This window comes from Bombina bombina, chromosome 1, assembly GCF_027579735.1.
Source record: "Bombina bombina isolate aBomBom1 chromosome 1, aBomBom1.pri, whole genome shotgun sequence".
NCBI lineage: Eukaryota > Metazoa > Chordata > Amphibia > Anura > Bombinatoridae > Bombina > Bombina bombina.
This window is the reverse complement of record NC_069499.1, coordinates 560,955,300-560,973,739: the sequence shown is the minus strand read 5'-3', so window position 1 is coordinate 560,973,739 and position 18,440 is coordinate 560,955,300. Positions and strand designations below refer to the sequence as shown.

Sequence of the window (18,440 nt, the reverse complement as noted above, 5' to 3'; positions counted from 1 at the left end):
CTTTTGCCAAGGTCAAAGCAGACAGGTCTTTGCTTTAACAGACAACCAGCAACTGATAAATAAAAGTTCTTACCACCCAATTAAAGGGACATTAAACCAAACATTTTTTCTTTCCTTATTCATATAGATAATACAATTTTAAACAACATTCCAATTTACTTATATTATCTACTTTGCTTCATTCTTTAGATATCCTTTGTTTAAGAAATAGCAATGCACATGGGTGAGCCAATCACACAAGGTGTCTATGTGCAGCCACCAATCAGCAGCTTCTGGGCCTATCTAGATATGCTTTTAAGCAAAGGGTATCAAGAGAATGAAGCAAATTAGATAATAGAAGTATATTAGAAAGTTGTTTAAAATTGCATGCTCTTACTAAATCATGAAAGAAAAAAAAATGGGTTTAATGTCCCTTTAAATAGTGTTTATTTTTTCTTGAGTTGTTGTTCTTCAAAAGAAAAACACTACTAGCTTTGCAAGAGTTTATCATTTTGTATTTAGGGCACCATGTTCACTTCTGGTCTTATCCAGCCAGAGAACACTTTGCTGTGTTCTTAATGTATTTTCATATGACTTATGACACGACTTTATGCATTGCATTCTGTGCACAATTCCACCAAATACAGCAGATATTTTGGAGTTAACAAGAAATAGCTGACATATAGATATTTTCTCCTATCCTAGCTGTGGAACATCTTACCTCCTTCATAACTGGCCTCTTAGTACCTAATAATGACTATGGACAAACTTTCATGGATACCTCACAGAAATGCACAGCCTGCAAGCTAAGTGATGTTCCACCATTTTTTATGTTTTATAATAGGGTTGATCAGTGCTTCAGAAAATTCTTAAAAATAATGTTTTTTATTTTTTTTATTACATAGCCCAACTCTGATTGATGCTCTCCCGAAAGCCTCTCTATAGCTATCTGTCTCCCCCTATGGCTTTGAAATGGTGTACTTTTTTTGCGATAATGTTTAGATATGCTAGCTAAAAATCTCTGATGATTTACAGAAAATGTTTATTTACTATGAGATCATGGGACACTAATCGCACTTAACTGTACTCTGTTAAACTAATAATGTGTCTTCTGAAGTCTGCAATAAAGCGCTAAGACTGTAGCATGCCAAATGCAAACTACCATTATTATTAGTATTAAAAAACATAATTTATGCTTACCTGATAAATTTATTTCTCTTGTAGTGTATCCAGTCCACGGATCATCCATTACTTGTGGGATATTCTCCTTCCCAACAGGAAGTTGCAAGAGGATCACCCACAGCAGAGCTGCTATACAGCTCCTCCCCTCACTGCCATATCCAGTCATTCGACCGAAACTAGCCGAGAAAGGAGAAACCATAGGGTGCAGTAGTGACTGTAGTTTAAAATTTAGACCTGCCTTAAAAGGATAGGGCGGGCCGTGGACTGGATACACCACAAGAGAAATAAATTTATCAGGTAAGCATAAATTATGTTTTCTCTTGTTAGGTGTATCCAGTCCACGGATCATCCATTACTTGTGGGATACCAATACCAAAGCTAAAGTACACGGATGAAGGGAGGGACAAGGCAGGTACTTAAACGGAAGGGACCACTGCCTGTAGAACCTTTCTCCCAAAAATAGCCTCCGAAGAAGCAAAAGTATCAAATTTGTAAAATTTTGAAAAGGTATGAAGCGAAGACCAAGTCTACGCTTTGCAAATCTGTTCAACAGAAGCCTCATTTTTAAAGGCCCAGGTGGAAGCCACAGCTCTAGTAGAATAAGCTGTAATCCTTTCAGGGGGCTGCTGTCCAGCAGTCTCATAGGCTAAGCAGATTACGCTCCGAAGCCAAAAAGAAAGAGAGGTTGCCGAAGCCTTTTGACCTCTCCTCTGTCCAGAGTAAACAACAAACAGGGAAGATGTTTGACGAAAATCTTTAGTCGCTTGTAAGTAAAACTTTAAAGCACGGACTACGTCCAAATGATGTAAAAGACGTTCCTTCTTTGAAGAAGGATTAGGACACAATGATGGAACAACAATCTCTTGATTGATATTCTTGTTGGAAACTACCTTAGGTAAAAACCCAGGTTTTGTACGCAGAACTACTTTATCTGTATGGAAAATCAGATAAGGAGAATCACATTGTAAAGCTGATAACTCAGAGACTCTACGAGCCGAGGAAATAGCCATCAAAAACAGAACTTTCCAAGATAAAAGTTTGATATCAATGGAATGAAGGGGTTCAAACGGAACTCCTTGAAGAACCTTAAGAATCAAGTTTAAGTGCCATGGAGGAGCAACAGGTTTAAACACAGGCTTAATTCTAACCAAAGCCTGACAAAATGCCTGGACATCTGGAACCTCTGCCAGACGCTTGTGCAAAAGGATAGACAGAGCAGAAATCTGTCCCTTTAAAGAACTAGCTGATAATCCTTTATCCAAACCCTCTTGGAGAAAGGACAATATCATAGGAATCCTAACCTTACTCCATGAGTAATTCTTGGATTCACACCAATGAAGATATTTGCGCCATATCTTATGGTAGATTTTCCTGGTTACAGGCTTTCGTGCCTGTATTAAGGTATCAATGGCTGACTCGGAGAAGCCACGCCTTGATAAAATCAAGCGTTCAATCTCCAGGCAGTCAGTCTCAGAGAAATTAGATTTGGATGATTGAAAGGACCTTGTAGTAGAAGGTCTTGTCTCAGAGGCAGAGGCCAAGGTGGAAAGGATGACATGTCCACCAGGTCTGCATACCAGGTCCTGCGTGGCCATGCAGGCGCGATCAAGATCACTGATGCTCTCTCCTGTTTGATTTTGGCAATCAGTCGAGGGAGCAGAGGAAACGGTGGAAACACATAAGCCAGGTTGAAGAACCACAGTGCGGCTAGAGCATCTATCAGCGTCGCTTCTGGGGACCTGGATCCGTAACAAGGAAGCTTGGCGTTCTGGCGAGACGCCATGAGATCCAATTCTGGTGTGCCCCAATGATGAACCAATTGAGCAAACACCTCCGGGATGGAGTTCCCACTCCCCCGGATGAAAAGTCTGACGACTTAGAAAATCCGCCTCCCAGTCCTCTACACCTGGGATATGGATCGCTGATAGATGGCAAGAGTGAGTCTCTGCCCAGCGAATTATCTTGGAGACTTCTAACATCGCTAGGGAGCTCCTGGTCCCCCCTTGATGGTTGATGTAAGCCACAGTCATGATGTTGTCCGACTGAAATCTGATGAACCTCAGGGTTGCTAACTGAGGCCAAGCTAGAAGAGCATTGAATATTGCTCTTAACTCCAGAATATTTATTGGGAGGAGTTTCTCCTCCTGAGTCCACGATCCCTGAGCCTTCAGGGAATTCCAGACTGCACCCCAACCTAGAAGGCTGGCATCTGTTGTTACAATTGTCCAATCTGGCCTGCGAAAGGTCATACCTTTGGACAGATGGACACGAGATAGCCACCAGAGAAGAGAATCTCTGGTCTCTTGATCCAAATTTAGCAGAGGGGACAAATCTGTGTAATCCCCATTCCACTGACTGAGCATGCATAATTGCAGCGGTCTGAGATGTAGGCGCGCAAATGGCACTATGTCCATCGCCGCTACCATTAAGCCGATCACTTCCATGCACTGAGCCACCGAAGGGTGCGGAATGTAGTGAAGAACACGGCAGGAATTTAGAAGCTTTGATAACCTGGACTCCGTCAGGTACATTTTCATTTCTACAGAATCTATCAGAGTTCCTAGGAAGGAAACCCTTGTGAGGGGTGATAGAGAACTCTTTCCCTCGTTCACTTTCCACCCATGCGACCTCAGAAATGCCAACACTATGTCCGTATGAGATTTGGCAATTTGGAAGTTTGACGCCTGTATCAGGATGTCGTCTAGATAAGGGGCCACTGCTATGCCCCGTGGTCTTAGGACCGCCAGAAGAGACCCCAGAACCTTTGTAAAAATTCTTGGGGCTGTAGCTAACCCGAAGGGAAGAGCCACAAACTGGTAATGCCTGTCTAGAAAGGCAAACCTTAGGAACCGATGATGATCTTTGTGAATCGGTATGTGAAGGTAAGCATCCTTCAAATCCACTGTGGTCATGTACTGACCCTCCTGGATCATAGGTAGGATTGTCCGAATAGTTTCCATTTTGAACGATGGAACTCTGAGGAATTTTAAGATCTTTAGATCCAAAATTGGTCTGAAGCTTCCCTCTTTTTTGGGAACCACAAACAGATTTGAATAAAATCCCTGTCCTTGTCCCATCTGTGGAACTGGATGGATCACTCCCATTATTAGGAGGTCTTGCACACAGCGTAAGAATGCCTCTTTCTTTATCTGGTTTACAGATAATCTCGAAAGGTGAAATCTCCCTTGTGGGGGGGAAGTTTTGAAGTCCAGAAGATATCCCTGAGATATGATCTCCAACGCCCAGGGATCCTGAACATCTCTTGCCCAAGCCTGGGCAAAGAGAGAAAGTCTGCCCCATACTAGATCCGTTGCCGGATAGGGGGCCGTTCCTTCATGCTGTCTTAGAGGCAGCAGCAGGCTTTCTGGCCTGCTTGCCTTTGCTCCAGGCCTGGTTAGATTTCCAGGCCGGCTTGGATTGCGCAAAAGTTCCCTCTTGTTTTGTAGCAGAGGAAGTTGATGCTGCACCTGCCTTGAAGTTTTGAAAGGCACGAAAATTAGACTGTTTGGCCCTTGATTTGGCCCTGTCCTGAGGAAGGGTATGACCCTTACCTCCAGTAATGTCAGCAATAATTTCCTTCAAACCAGGCCCGAATAGGGTCTGCCCCTTGAAGGGAATGTTAAGTAATTTAGACTTTGAAGTCACGTAAGCTGACCAAGATTTAAGCCATAGCGCCCTACGCGCCTGGATGGCGAATCCAGAATTCCTAGCCGTTAGTTTAGTCAAATGAACAATGGCATCAGAAACAAAAGAATTAGCTAGCTTAAGTGTTCTAAGCTTGTCAAGTATTTCAGTCAATGGAGTAGCTGTCTGAAAGGCCTCTTCCAGAGACTTAAACCAGAACGCTGCAGCAGCAGTGACAGGAGCAATGCATGCAAGGGGCTGCAGGATAAAACCTTGTTGAATAAACATTTTCTTAAGGTAACCTAATTTTTTATCCATTGGATCTGAAAAAGCACAACTGTCCTCGACAGGGATAGTGGTACGCTTTGCTAAAGTAGAAACTGCTCCCTCCACCTTAGGGACCGTCTGCCATAAGTCCCGTGTGGTGGCGTCTATTGGAAACATTTTTCTAAAAATAGGAGGGGGGGGAAACAGCACACCGGGTCTGTCCCACTCCTTAGTAATAATTTCTGTAAACCTTTTAGGTATTGGAAAAACGTCAGTACACACCGGCACCACGTAGTATTTATCCAGTCTACACAATTTCTCTGGCACTGCAATTGTGTCACAGTCATTCAGAGCAGCTAAAACCTCTCCAAGCAACACCCGGAGGTTCTCAAGCTTAACTTTAAAAGTAGACATATCTGAATCAGGTTTCCCCGAGTCAGAGACATCACCCACAGACTGAAGCTCTTCCTCAGCTTCTGCATATTGTGACGCAGTATCAGACATGGGCCTTAAAACATCTGCGCGCTCTGTATTACGTCTAACCCCAGAGCTATCGCGCTTTCCTCTGAATTCAGGCAGTCTGGCTAATACCACTGACAGGGTATTATCCATGATTGCCGCCATGTCCTGCAAAGTAATCGCTATGGGCGTCTTTGATGTACTTGGCACCATTTTAGCGTGAGTCCCTTGAGCGGGAGTCAAAGGGTCCGACACGTGGGGAGAGTTAGTCGGCATAACTTCCCCCTCGTCAGAATCCTCTGGTGATAATTCTTTTAAAGATAACAGCTGATCTTTATTGTTTAAAGTGAAGTCAATACATTTAGTACACATTCTCCTATGGGGTTCCACCATGGCTTTTAAACATAATGAACAAGGAGTTTCCTCTATGTCAGACATGTTTATACAGACTAGCAATGAGACTAGCAAGCTTGGAAAACACTTTAAATCAAGTTAACAAGCAATATAAAAAAATGTTACTGTGCCTTTAAGAGAAACAAATGTTGCCAAAATTTGAAATAACAGTGAAAAAAGGCAGTTAAACTAACAAACTTTTTACAGTGTATGTAACAAGTTAGCAGAGCATTGCACCCACTTGCAAATGGATGATTAACCCCTTAATACAAAAAACAGATTAACAAAACGAAAAATATGTTTTTTAAACAGTCATAACAACTGCCACAGCTCCTACTTTTGAAGCCTTTTGAGCCCTTCAGAGATGTCCTATAGCATGCAGGGGACTGCTGAGGGAAGCTGAATGTCACAGTTTGTAATTTTAACTGCACCAACTGTAACTTTTATACTATAACAGTGGAAAGCCTCAGGAAACTGTTTCTAGGCAAAAATAAAGCCAGCCATGTGGAAAAAACTAGGCCCCAATAAGTTTTATCACCAAAGCATATATAAAAATGATTTAACATGCCAGCAAACGTTTTATATTGCACATTAATCAGAGTATATACCTCTGATAGCAAGCCTGATACTAGTCGCTATTAAATCACTGTATTTAGGCTTTAACTTACATTAATCCGGTATCAGCAGCATTTTCTAGCAAATTCCATCCCTAGAAAAACTTAACTGCACATACCTTATTGCAGGATACCCTGCACGCCATTCTCCCTCTGAAGTTACCTCACTCCTCAGACATATGTGAGAACGGCAGTGGATCTTAGTTACTTCTGCTAAGATCATAGAAAAACGCAGGCAGATTCTTCTTCTAAATGCTGCCTGAGATAAAAACAGTACACTCCGGTACCATTTAAAAACAATAAACTTTTAATTGAAGAAAAAACTAACTATATTTTACAACTTTCCTCTAACTACCTCCAGCTATGTTGAGAGCTTGCAAGAGAATGACTAGATATGGCAGTTAGGGGAGGAGCTATATAGCAGCTCTACTGTGGGTGATCCTCTTGCAACTTCCTGTTGGGAAGGAGAATATCCCACAAGTAATGGATGATCAGTGGACTGGATACACCTAACAAGAGAAATAAACCAAATGGGTGTATTAAATATAATTCATTTATAAGAAAGAAAACATGTTGCCTACAATGAATTTTAAAAAATCAATTGAAGCAGATAAGAATTTTGGGTAAATGTGTCATAGTTGTTCGGCATGATCAAATTTACCTTGCAACAGTGTGCGAATATCTGACAGATATATTCCTGAGCATACAGAGATCTGCCAAGCAACAACATCAGGTGCGGAATAACTGTAGCATCCTTCAAATATTTAAAAAAAAAAAAAAGGTATCATGAGATTAAGGTCAAAACTCCTCCATTTATATTCCCTTAAATAAAAAACAAAAGTTAAAAACACAATACTGTTGTTATTAGAATACTGAATGTAAAACCATTGCTTGCGTAAGAATACTGAAATAATTCGTTTTACTATTGTAAATTTCTAGTCACTCCAGACATTACCTAATGCTCAAACTCTGGTTGTGGACAATTAAGGAAGAACATATTTTTCTTTTGCAAGTTATTAAAATTGGCTGTGCCATATAAAAGGTAATGAGGGAAGAAAAACTAAAGATTGAAACAATAGTTAACATTTTATATAATTTAATACATTTTAATGATCTAAAACATTAACAGTACTTTAGTACCAGCATACATTTCTTTGTTTTACAAGACTAATAATGATCACAAAAAAGTAAGAAAGTCTATCAATCTAAATGGATGTTAGACACCTACTGCTCAAACTACTAGTCTGCATATATTGCCATCTAGGTACAGTGAATTTGGGGAGAAAATAAACTTACATTAAACTAATCAAGCATCTCAATGTTATTTATCTTTTTCTAATTACTATTGCATAACTGATCAAAAATGGGGAGAAGACTCTCTCTACAGTTTATGATTGGCATAAATACCATTGACAGGTACAAATAGCAAAGAGGAAAGAAGAGTAAATAGGATAATCAATGGATGTCCCAATTGTGCCTCTGTCTGGATTAGTACAACAAAAAGCTGCGTAACCGCAACACGTTGTCAGCAGATACTGACCCTTGTGCAAGCTAAAATAATAGCATTTATTTAGGTAGAAATGCCGATATATGAGGCAGAACAAGAGAACAAATAAGAAAACTATAAACAATGTTTTCCACAATGCATCACTCTGATAAACAAAAATACAAAATGCTTTCTAAATTAAAAAGCATGCTTCTGAGACTAGGAAAAAAGTGGGGGGGGGTTAACGAGAAGATGTATTAAACAATCTTTGGAAACCAAAACACTCTTGCAATGCAAAGAACTTCAGACATCCTTAAAGGGATACTAAACCCAAATGTTTTCTTTCATGATTCAGATAGAGCATGAACTTTCTAATATACTCCTTTTTTCAATTTTTCTACGTTCTTTGGCTATCTTTATTTAAAACGCAGGAATGTAAAGCTTAGGTGTCAGACCATTTTAGGTTCAGAACCCTGGATAGCACTTGCTTATTGGTGGCCACATTTAGCCACCAATAAGCAAGCATAACCCAGGTTCTGAACCAAAAATGGGCTGGCTCTTAAGCTTCACATTCCTGCTTTTTAAATAAAGATAGCAAGAGAATGAAGAAAAATTGATAAAAGGAGTAAATTAGAAATTTGTTAAAATTGCATGTTCTAGTGGAACAGGCGCAGATTCTGCACATTGTACACCTAGCAGAACAAGGTAATACGTCCATTTCTCCGCTCTACAAGAGCTTGAATAGAGGGGGGAACTCATCATGCGTGAATAAAATTGCCGAGGTCTGGAGCTCCTTATTGGATGAGCAGATCTCTAGTAAGGAGATAGAGGAAAGCATTCTTAAAGTTAAACGAGCTACTCTTTCATCAGAGATGAGAGAATCACATTTCAAACTCATACACGACAGCTATATAACTCCTAGGAAATACCAGAAGTGGAAAACAGATAGGGAGGACAAATGCCCAAAGTGTGGTAAGAGGGAAGCAGGCATTAAACATATGATGTGGAAATGCCCTAAGATAGTTAAATTCTGGAAAACGACAACGTACTGGGCAAACCTTAGTATGCACACACGCACCCACGACCTGACGTTTAAAAATATCATACTGCTAGACTTTAGAGAAGTTCCGAGAGATTTTAAGATATTCATGACCAACATAGTTCTGGTAGCGAGACGCTTAATCTTCCAAAATTGGATCAAACGTAATCCGCCTACTGTAGCACAGTTGAAACAGGCACTCCTTAACCAATTGTTTATTGAGCAGTCAGATGGGTTGGGAGACATGACTAAGAGAGTGAAATCCTTTATCACAAAGTGGGAACCCTTCATCCACACACTCCCAGAGACTCTAAGAAACATGATTATAGCACCATTCAAACATTCAGACTACATACTTGAAGCTAATCAGAGGGGAATGGAACTAGACTACATTAGGAATTGTGAGAGATGGGAGGAGAGGTGAAGCAATCCGAGTTGGCGAAGGTTGTTTAGGGTAATATTGTTGGTTTTATGTTTATGTTTAAAAAATTGTGTCCTACAGGAAGACTGAACCTAGGTTCACAGGCTTCTATACTATATATTGAAAGAACTGTATTTCTCAATGACATTTTCAATTGCATTACTACAGATGAAGAAGAAGTGAACTCAGCCTATTATCAAGAACTACAAGCTATGTTGTAATTTTGTGTTGATGTGATCATGTTGAGTATGAAATGTTCTGTTCTTCCTGTTTGTGACACACAAAAATAAAGATAATTAAAAAAAATAAAAAAATTGCATGTTCTATCGGAAGGAATCATTAAAGAAAACAATTGGGTTTAGTATCCCTTTAAAGGGACCCTCAATCAAAATTAAACTTTCATTATTTAGATAGAGCATGCAATTTTAAACAACTTTCCAATTTACTTCCATTAACTAAATGTGCACAGTCTTTTTATATTTAAACTTTTTGAGTCACCAGCTCCTACTGAGCATGTGCAAGAATAAGTGTGTATGCATTTGTGAATGGCTGATGGCTGTCACATGGTACGTGTATGCATTTGTGATTGGCTGATGGCTGTCACATGGTACAAGGGGAGTGGAAAAAGACACTACTACTCATTTGAAGTTCAGACTAAGTGCTATTGCATTGTCTTGTTATCTTCCATTTGTTGAATATGCAAATCTACTGTGTTAACTGGTCCTTTAAAGGGACAGTCTAGGCAAAAAACATAATTTATGCTTACCTGATAAATTTATTTCTCTTGTAGTGTATCCAGTCCACGGATCATCCATTACTTGTGGGATATTCTCCTTCCCAACAGGAAGTTGCAAGAGGATCACCCACAGCAGAGCTGCTATATAGCTCCTCCCCTCACTGCCATATCCAGTCATTCGACCGAAACAAGACGAGAAAGGAGAAACCATAGGGTGCAGTGGTGACTGTAGTTTAATTAAAATTTAGACCTGCCTTAAAAGGACAGGGCGGGCCGTGGACTGGATACACTACAAGAGAAATAAATTTATCAGGTAACATTAATAGAAAAATAAAAATTCTTTCAAAAGTTAAACAGTCTTATTTAAAAGCAGACAAATATATAACATATTATTTAGCAGAACATTGTCAAATTACAATTATTAACATAACTTAATCTCATTATTGCCCAAGTCCACATTCTAACAAGTAATTAATACTCCACACAAAGTCTCTATCTAGTGCATTGCCACACATTAGGTATTGAAATGTAACAATTAAGAAACATTGCTATTAGTATACATTGGAGGTGTGTTTAACTTTTAAACCAATGAGGTGAAAGAGTGCCCTTTTTAAACTTGAGGATGATGGTCACTATCCATGCTATGACTACGGCGGGGGATGCCGAAACGCGTCAGCTCTAGTGACCACCATCCATGCTAACTTTTTGTTTGCTGTGCCGCAATGACTAAATTGCTGGGGCTGCTATGTACTACTTTTGCTTTTCCTTTTTACCTGCCAATAAAAACTGTGTGCTCTTAAAGATTTCAAGAAGTGCCGGATTCCTTCATTTCCTTGTTTCCAAGTTCCATAAGCCTACCGGGACATCTGGCCTACACTCCGGGAATTGACACCTTTTGCCTATCGTACAGATTTCCAGAGACGGAACCACTCAGTGACGTCAGACGCCGCGGGAAGCCAGGACGCACTCGCATACTCACACGCAGAGAAGTTTCCAGCGTGTTCGAACAGGGGAACAAACGGTCATGACCGTAGACACTGCAGTGGAAGAGTGAGACTTGTTCCCCCAGGACCGAACGCTGAAGTATCCAATTTGTGAGTACGATGTAAATACAAATATGAGCTTGAATGAATAAGCTTTAATTGTGAATTGTGAACTGTTTGCCTAGTCCTGTAGCATAACCGCTTTCTATTGACTGAGTGTATACGAACTTTAAAGGTGTCATCCCTTGTACCTCATATGAACAGGAGAACCTCACTGTATTTTAACGTTTGTTACCAAGGGGTTTTTGGCTTCCCCTAAACTCCTCGATATGAGACAACAGGGACTTTAAGTGAACAGCACTTGATTACAAGTGTTTTACCTCCCGAGAGCACTTGATTTCTGAATTGTTTTGGCTACATACACATAAATATAAGACACAACAAAGAGCGTGTCTCAAGCAACTGTCAAACATTAGCACCCCAAGCTGTGCACAAGTATTGCACGCATTAAGCACAATATAAATATAATTAATAAGAAAGAGACTTTGTTAGTTTGTGTGATATTCATCTCTTCAACATGACTGACTTAGAAGAAATATGTGAATTATTCTCGCTCAAACCATCGACAGAAAGGAAGGGAACTGATATTGAACTGGACAAAATATTTACCACAGATAAATCACAACTGACATTAAGCACTTTATTTGACGACATGGAGCTACTCCTCAAAAGGGAACTAAAGACAAAATGTGACATACAAATACTCATGAAATATCATGAAATGGAAATGATACCCAGAGGGCTTCGTTTAAACAAATTCCCGACCTTCATTACAGAAGACAAGGAGTTTATTACACGCTGGAATCAGACCCTGTCGGACTGTTCTTTGAAATTAATATTACTAATTGTTGAATTTAAATCGATTTTACTAAAGGAAATATTAGTCCAGATAGGTCTAACACAGTCAGAATTGAACAAAAGAAGAGATTTTGAAGATTATCTTAAATTTGATAAAATTTTATCAGAAAGTATATCTGAAGCCAAAAAGCTATTACTAGAGATTAAACATAGGAAGTACATCAGGGACCAGAATGACTATGACTTGAACAGAGTGTATGTGTGGCATAGGAGGGACAAGTCTTTATCTAGAAGTTACCAACCATACCCCAGAGGTAATAGAGGCAGAAGGGGTAGAGGGAGGGGGAGAAGAGGCAGAAATTACTACCAGTATGATAATAGAAGAGTGAGGTTCAGCGAAAGTGAAGCAGAATCAACAGATGAGTTCCAAAGTTCAGGTGAGGAAGAACAGTCACACCTAGAAAAAACTCAGTCTGCACCACCTTCCCTAGAACCCACATATGACACACCAGAAGCTGCAGTTAAACCTAAAATTAAATCGATCTTGGTCCAAACTTCAGCTACACAGCCACCCCCACCACAACTACCACCCCAACCTTCACATAAATCCACACAAAATATAGGCACTGCAAGTAAATATGTGCCAACTCCCAAATCTGGCAATGTGGATGAATTTGAGAAGGTTTTTTGTCTAGGCCCAGTTGGTATAAACGGGGGGGGCCAAAAGGCAACAAAGAACCAGTACCCCCAGACACCAACTTTGGAACAAGACAAAATAGAACAGACCAGGTCCAACAGATATCCACAGAGGAGTCAAAAGAGGGGACATTACACGAAATACCAGTAATGAATAATGTTATTAACATCTCTGACTACATATTAACTGACCTTGAAATTAAGGTCTTAAATAAAGGCCTTAGTTTTGTTCCTACTTCTAATTTCAATTTGTTCGCAACTCTTTTAGATGTGAACAAGTTGATTAGAAATCTGACACTAAGAAAATTTTACAAACAAATTATAGCATGATTAAGTGACAACAGTCACGAAACGTTGCTCTATCTTTTGTCAATAAAGATACTTTTTAAGCAAATTGTGCTGTGGACATATCCATGTTACATGCAGTCAGTCTCAGAGAAATTAGATTTGGATGATTGAAAGGACCTTGTATTAGAAGGTCCTGTCTCAGAGGCAGAGTCCATGGTGGAAAGGATGACATGTACACTAGGTCTGCATACCAGGTCCTGCGTGGCCACGCAGGCACTATCAGAATCACTGATGCTCTCTCCTGTTTAATTTTGGCAATCAGTCGAGGGAGCAGAGGAAACGGTGGAAACACATAAGCCAGGTTGAAGAACCAAGGCGCTGCTAGAGCATCTATCAGCGTTGCTTCTGGGTCACTGGACCTGGATCCGTAACAAGGAAGCTTGGCGTTCTGGCGAGATGCCATGAGATCCAATTCTGGTTTGCCCCAACGATGGACCAGTTGAGCAAACAACTCCGGATGGAGTTCTCACTCCCCCGGATGAAAAGTCTGACGACTTAGAAAATCCGCCTCCCAGTTCTCTACGCCTGGGATGTGGATCGCTGACAGGTGGCAAGAGTGAGACTCTGCCCAGCGAATTATCTTTGAGACTTCTAACATCGCTAGGGAACTCCTGGTTCCCCCTTGATGGTTGATGTAAGCCACAGTCGTGATGTTGTCCGACTGAAATCTGATGAACCTTAGGGTTGCTAACTGAGGCCAAGCTAGAAGAGCATTGAATATTGCTCTCAACTCCAGAATATTTATTGGGAGGAGTTTCTCCTCCCGAGTCCACGATCCCTGAGCCTTCAGGGAGTTCCAGACTGCGCCCCAACCTAGAAGGCTGGCATCTGTTGTTACAATCGTCCAATCTGGCCTGCGAAAAGACATACCCTTGGACAGATGGACCCGAGATAGCCACCAGAGAAGAGAATCTCTGGTCTCTCTATCCAGATTTAGTAGAGGGGACAAATCTGAGTAATCCCCATTCCACTGACTTAGCATGCATAATTGCAGCGGTCTGAGATGCAGGCGCGCAAATGGCACTATGTCCATTGCCGCTACCATTAAGCCGATTACTTCCATGCACTGAGCCACTGACGGGCGTGGAATGGAATGAAGGACACGGCAAGCATTTAGAAGTTTTGATAACCTGGACTCCGTCAGGTAAATTTTCATCTCTACAGAATCTATAAGAGTCCCTAGGAAGGAGACTCTTGTGAGTGGGGATAGAGAACTCTTTTCCACGTTCACTTTCCACCCATGCGACCTCAGAAATGCCAGAACTATCTCTGTATGAGACTTGGCAATTTGAAAGCTTGACGCCTGTATCAGGATGTCGTCTAGATAAGGAGCCACCGCTATGCCCGCAGTCTTAGAAACGGCAGAAGTGAGCCCAGAACCTTTGTAAAAATTCTCGGGGCTGTGGCCAACCCGAAGGGAAGAGCTACAAATTGGTAATGCCTGTCTAGAAAAGCAAACCTTAGGAACCGATGATGATCTTTGTGAATCGGTATGTGAAGGTAGGCATCCTTTAAATCCACTGTGGTCATGTACTGACCCTCTTGGATCATGGGTAGGATGGTCCGAATAGTTTCCATTTTGAATGATGGAACTCTGAGGAATTTGTTTAAGATCTTTAGATCCAAAATTGGTCTGAAGGTTCCCTCTTTCTTGGGAACCACAAACAGATTTGAATAAAACCCCTGTCCTTGTTCCGTCCGTGGAACTGGATGGATCACTCCCATTACTAGAAGGTCTTGCACACAGCTTAGGAATGCCTCTTTCTTTATCTGGTTTGCTGATAACCTTGAAAGATGAAATCTCCCTTGTGGAGGAGAAGCTTTGAAGTCCAGAAGATATCCCTGAGATATGATCTCCAACGCCCAGAGATCCTGAACATCTCTTGCCCACGCCTGGGCGAAGAGAGAAAGTCTGCCCCCCACTAGATCCGCTTCCGGATAGGGGGCCATTCCTTAATGCTGTCTTGGGGGCAGCAGCAGGCTTTCTGGCCTGCTTGCCCTTGTTCCAGGACTGGTTAGGTTTCCAGGCCTGTATGGAATGAGCAACAGTTCCCTCTTGTTTTGAAGCGGAGGAAGTTGATGCTGCTCCTGCCTTGAAATTTCGAAAGGCACGAAAATTAGACTGTTTGGCCTTTGATTTGGCCCTGTCCTGAGGAAGGGTATGACCCTTGCCTCCAGTAATGTCAGCAATAATTTCCTTCAAGCCAGGCCCGAATAGGGTCTGCCCCTTGAAAGGAATGTTGAGTAATTTAGACTTTGAAGTCACGTCAGCTGACCAGGATTTAATCCATAGCGCCCTACGCGCCTGGATGGCGAATCCAGAATTCTTAGCCGTTAGTTTAGTCAAATGAACAATGGCATCAGAAACAAATGAGTTAGCTAGCTTAAGCGTTCTAAGCTTGTCAATAATTTCATTCAATGGAGCTGTCTGGATGGCCTCTTCCAGGGCCTCAAACCAGAATGCCGCCGCAGCCGTGACAGGCGCAATGCATGCAAGGGGCTGTAAAATAAAACCTTGTTGAATAAACATTTTCTTAAGGTAACCCTCCAATTTTTTATCCATTGGATCTGAAAAAGCACAACTGTCCTCAACCGGGATAGTGGAACGCTTTGCTAAAGTAGAAACTGCTCCCTCCACCTTAGGGACCGTCTGCCATAAGTCCCGTGTAGTGGCGTCTATTGGAAACATTTTTCTAAATATAGGAGGTGGGGAAAAGGGCACACCGGGTCTATCCCACTCCTTGCTAATAATTTCTGTAAGCCTTTTAGGTATAGGAAAAACGTCAGTACACACCGGCACCGCATAGTATCTATCCAGCCTACACAATTTCTCTGGAATGGCAACTGTGTTACAGTCATTCAGAGCAGCTAATACCTCCCCAAGCAATACACAGAGGTTCTCAAGCTTAAATTTAAAATTAGAAATCTCTGAATCAGGTTTCCCCGAGTCAGAGATGTCACCCACAGACTGAAGCTCTCCGTCCTCATGTTCTGCATACTGTGACGCAGTATCAGACATGGCTCTAACAGCATTTGCACGCTCTGGATCTCTCCTAACCCCAGAGCTATCGCGCTTGCCTCTTAATTCAGGCAATCTAGATAATACCTCTGACAGGGTATTATTCATGATTGCAGCCATGTCCTGCAAGGTAATCGCTATGGGCGTCCCTGATGTAATTGGCGCCATATTAGCGTGCGTCACCTGAGCGGGAGGCGAAGGGTCTGACACGTGGGGAGAGTTAGTCGGCATAACTTCCCCCTCGACAGAACCCTCTGGTGATAATTATTTTATAGATAAAGACTGATATTTACTGTTTAAGGTGAAATCAATACATTTAGTACACATTCTCCTATGGGGCTCCACCATGGCTTTCAAACATAATGAACAAGTAGGTTCCTCTGTGTCAGACATGTTTAAACAGACTAGCAATGAGACTAGCAAGCTTGGAAAACACTTTAAAACAAGTTTACAAGCAATATAAAAAACGTTACTGCGCCTTTAAGAAACACAAATTTTCCCAAATTTTGAAATAACAGTGAAAAAATGCAGTTACACTAACGAAATTTTTACAGTGTATGTAATAAGTTAGCAGAGCATTGCACCCACTTGCAAATGGATGATTAACCCCTTAATACCAAAAACGGAATAACAAATGACAAAAACGTTTTTTAAACAGTCACAACAACTGCCACAGCTCTACTGTGGCTTTTTACCTCCCTCAATACGCCTTTTGAAGCCTTTTGAGCCCTTCAGAGAAGTCCTGGAGCATGCAGGAAGAAGCTGGAAGTCTGTGTCTAATTTTTGCTGCGCAAAAAAGCGCTAAAATAGGCCCCTCCCACTCATATTACAACAGTGGGAAGCCTCAGGGAACTGTTTCTAGGCAAAATTCAAGGCAGCCATGTGGAAAAAACTAGGCCCCAATAAGTTTTATCAGCAAACATATGTAAAAAACGATTAAACATGCCAGCAAACGTTTTAAAATACACTTTTATAAGAGTATGTATCTCTATTAATAAGCCTGATACCAGTCGCTATCACTGCATTTAAGGCTTTACTTACATTACTTCGGTATCAGCAGCATTTTCTAGCAAATTCCATCCCTAGAAAAATATTTTAACTGCACATACCTTATCGCAGGAAAACCTGCACGCTATTTCCCCTCTGAAGTTACCTCACTCCTCAGAATGTGAGAACAGCAAAGGATCTTAGTTACTTCTGCTAAGATCATAGAAAACGCAGGCAGATTCTTCTTCTAAATACTGCCTGAGATAAACAGTACACTCCGGTACCATTTAAAAATAACAAATTTTTGATTGAAGAAATAAACTAAGTATAAAACACCACAGTCCTCTTACGACCTCCATCTTAGTTGAGAGTTGCAAGAGAATGACTGGATATGGCAGTGAGGGGAGGAGCTATATAGCAGCTCTGCTGTGGGTGATCCTCTTGCAACTTGCTGTTGGGAAGGAGAATATCCCACAAGTAATGGATGATCCATGGACTGGTACACTTAACAAGAGAAATAAACTTTCATGATTCAGATAGAGCATGTAATTTTAAACAATTTTCCAATTTACTTTTATCACCAATTTTGCTTTGTTCTCTTGGAATTCTTAGTTGAAAGCTTAACCTAGGAGGTTCATATGCTAATTTCTTAGACCTTGAAGCCCACCTCTTTCAGATTGCATTTTAACAGTTTTTCACCACTAGAGGGTGTTAGTTCACATATTTCTTATAGATAACACTGTGCTCATGCACGTGAAGTAATCTGGGAGCAGGCACTGATTGACTAGACTGCAAGTCTGTCAAAAGAACTGAAAAAAGGGGCAGTTTGCAGAGGCTTAGATACAAGATAATCACATAGGTTAAAAGTATATTATTATAACTGAGTTGGTTATGCAAAACTGGGAAATGGGTAATAAAGGGATTATCTATCTTTTAAAACAATAAAAATTGTGGTGTAGACTGTCCCTTTAAGGTCTGTCTTTCTCTTTATGTAGAGATTGGTAGATCAGTCAGACAGTAGCACCTGAGATGGTCTGAAAAACGTGTCTATTTGTACAGTACTGACCTTGAAGTTTAATTTACCATCGTAATATTCACAGCCTTTATTAATGTGATGTAGGTATAAAAATGAATAATGTGAGCAGCAGTGTCTTATTTATTTTTATATATATATATATATATATATATATATATATATATATATATATATATATATATATATATATATATAAAAAGCTTTGCAATCATAACCAAGAAATTTTTTATTTTTTTTTCACTGTTTTTCTGCGCTCCTCCCGAAGGTCCGGTGTTGAAGCGGAGACCCGGCACAATGGAGAGTGGGTGGGGGA

General features: G+C 40.8%; 1 protein-coding gene across 1 annotated transcript in view; it reads right to left on the bottom strand.

Annotated features, from left to right (window-relative positions):
- The window catches only part of ARMC8 (armadillo repeat containing 8), a gene marked incomplete in the record, with an annotated part of 400,143 nt that overhangs the window by 299,835 nt on the left and 81,868 nt on the right, over positions 1-18,440 (bottom strand). The window contains 1 exon segment of the mRNA XM_053698755.1: positions 7,180-7,272. Within this exon segment, the coding sequence (XP_053554730.1) occupies positions 7,180-7,272 (93 nt within the window).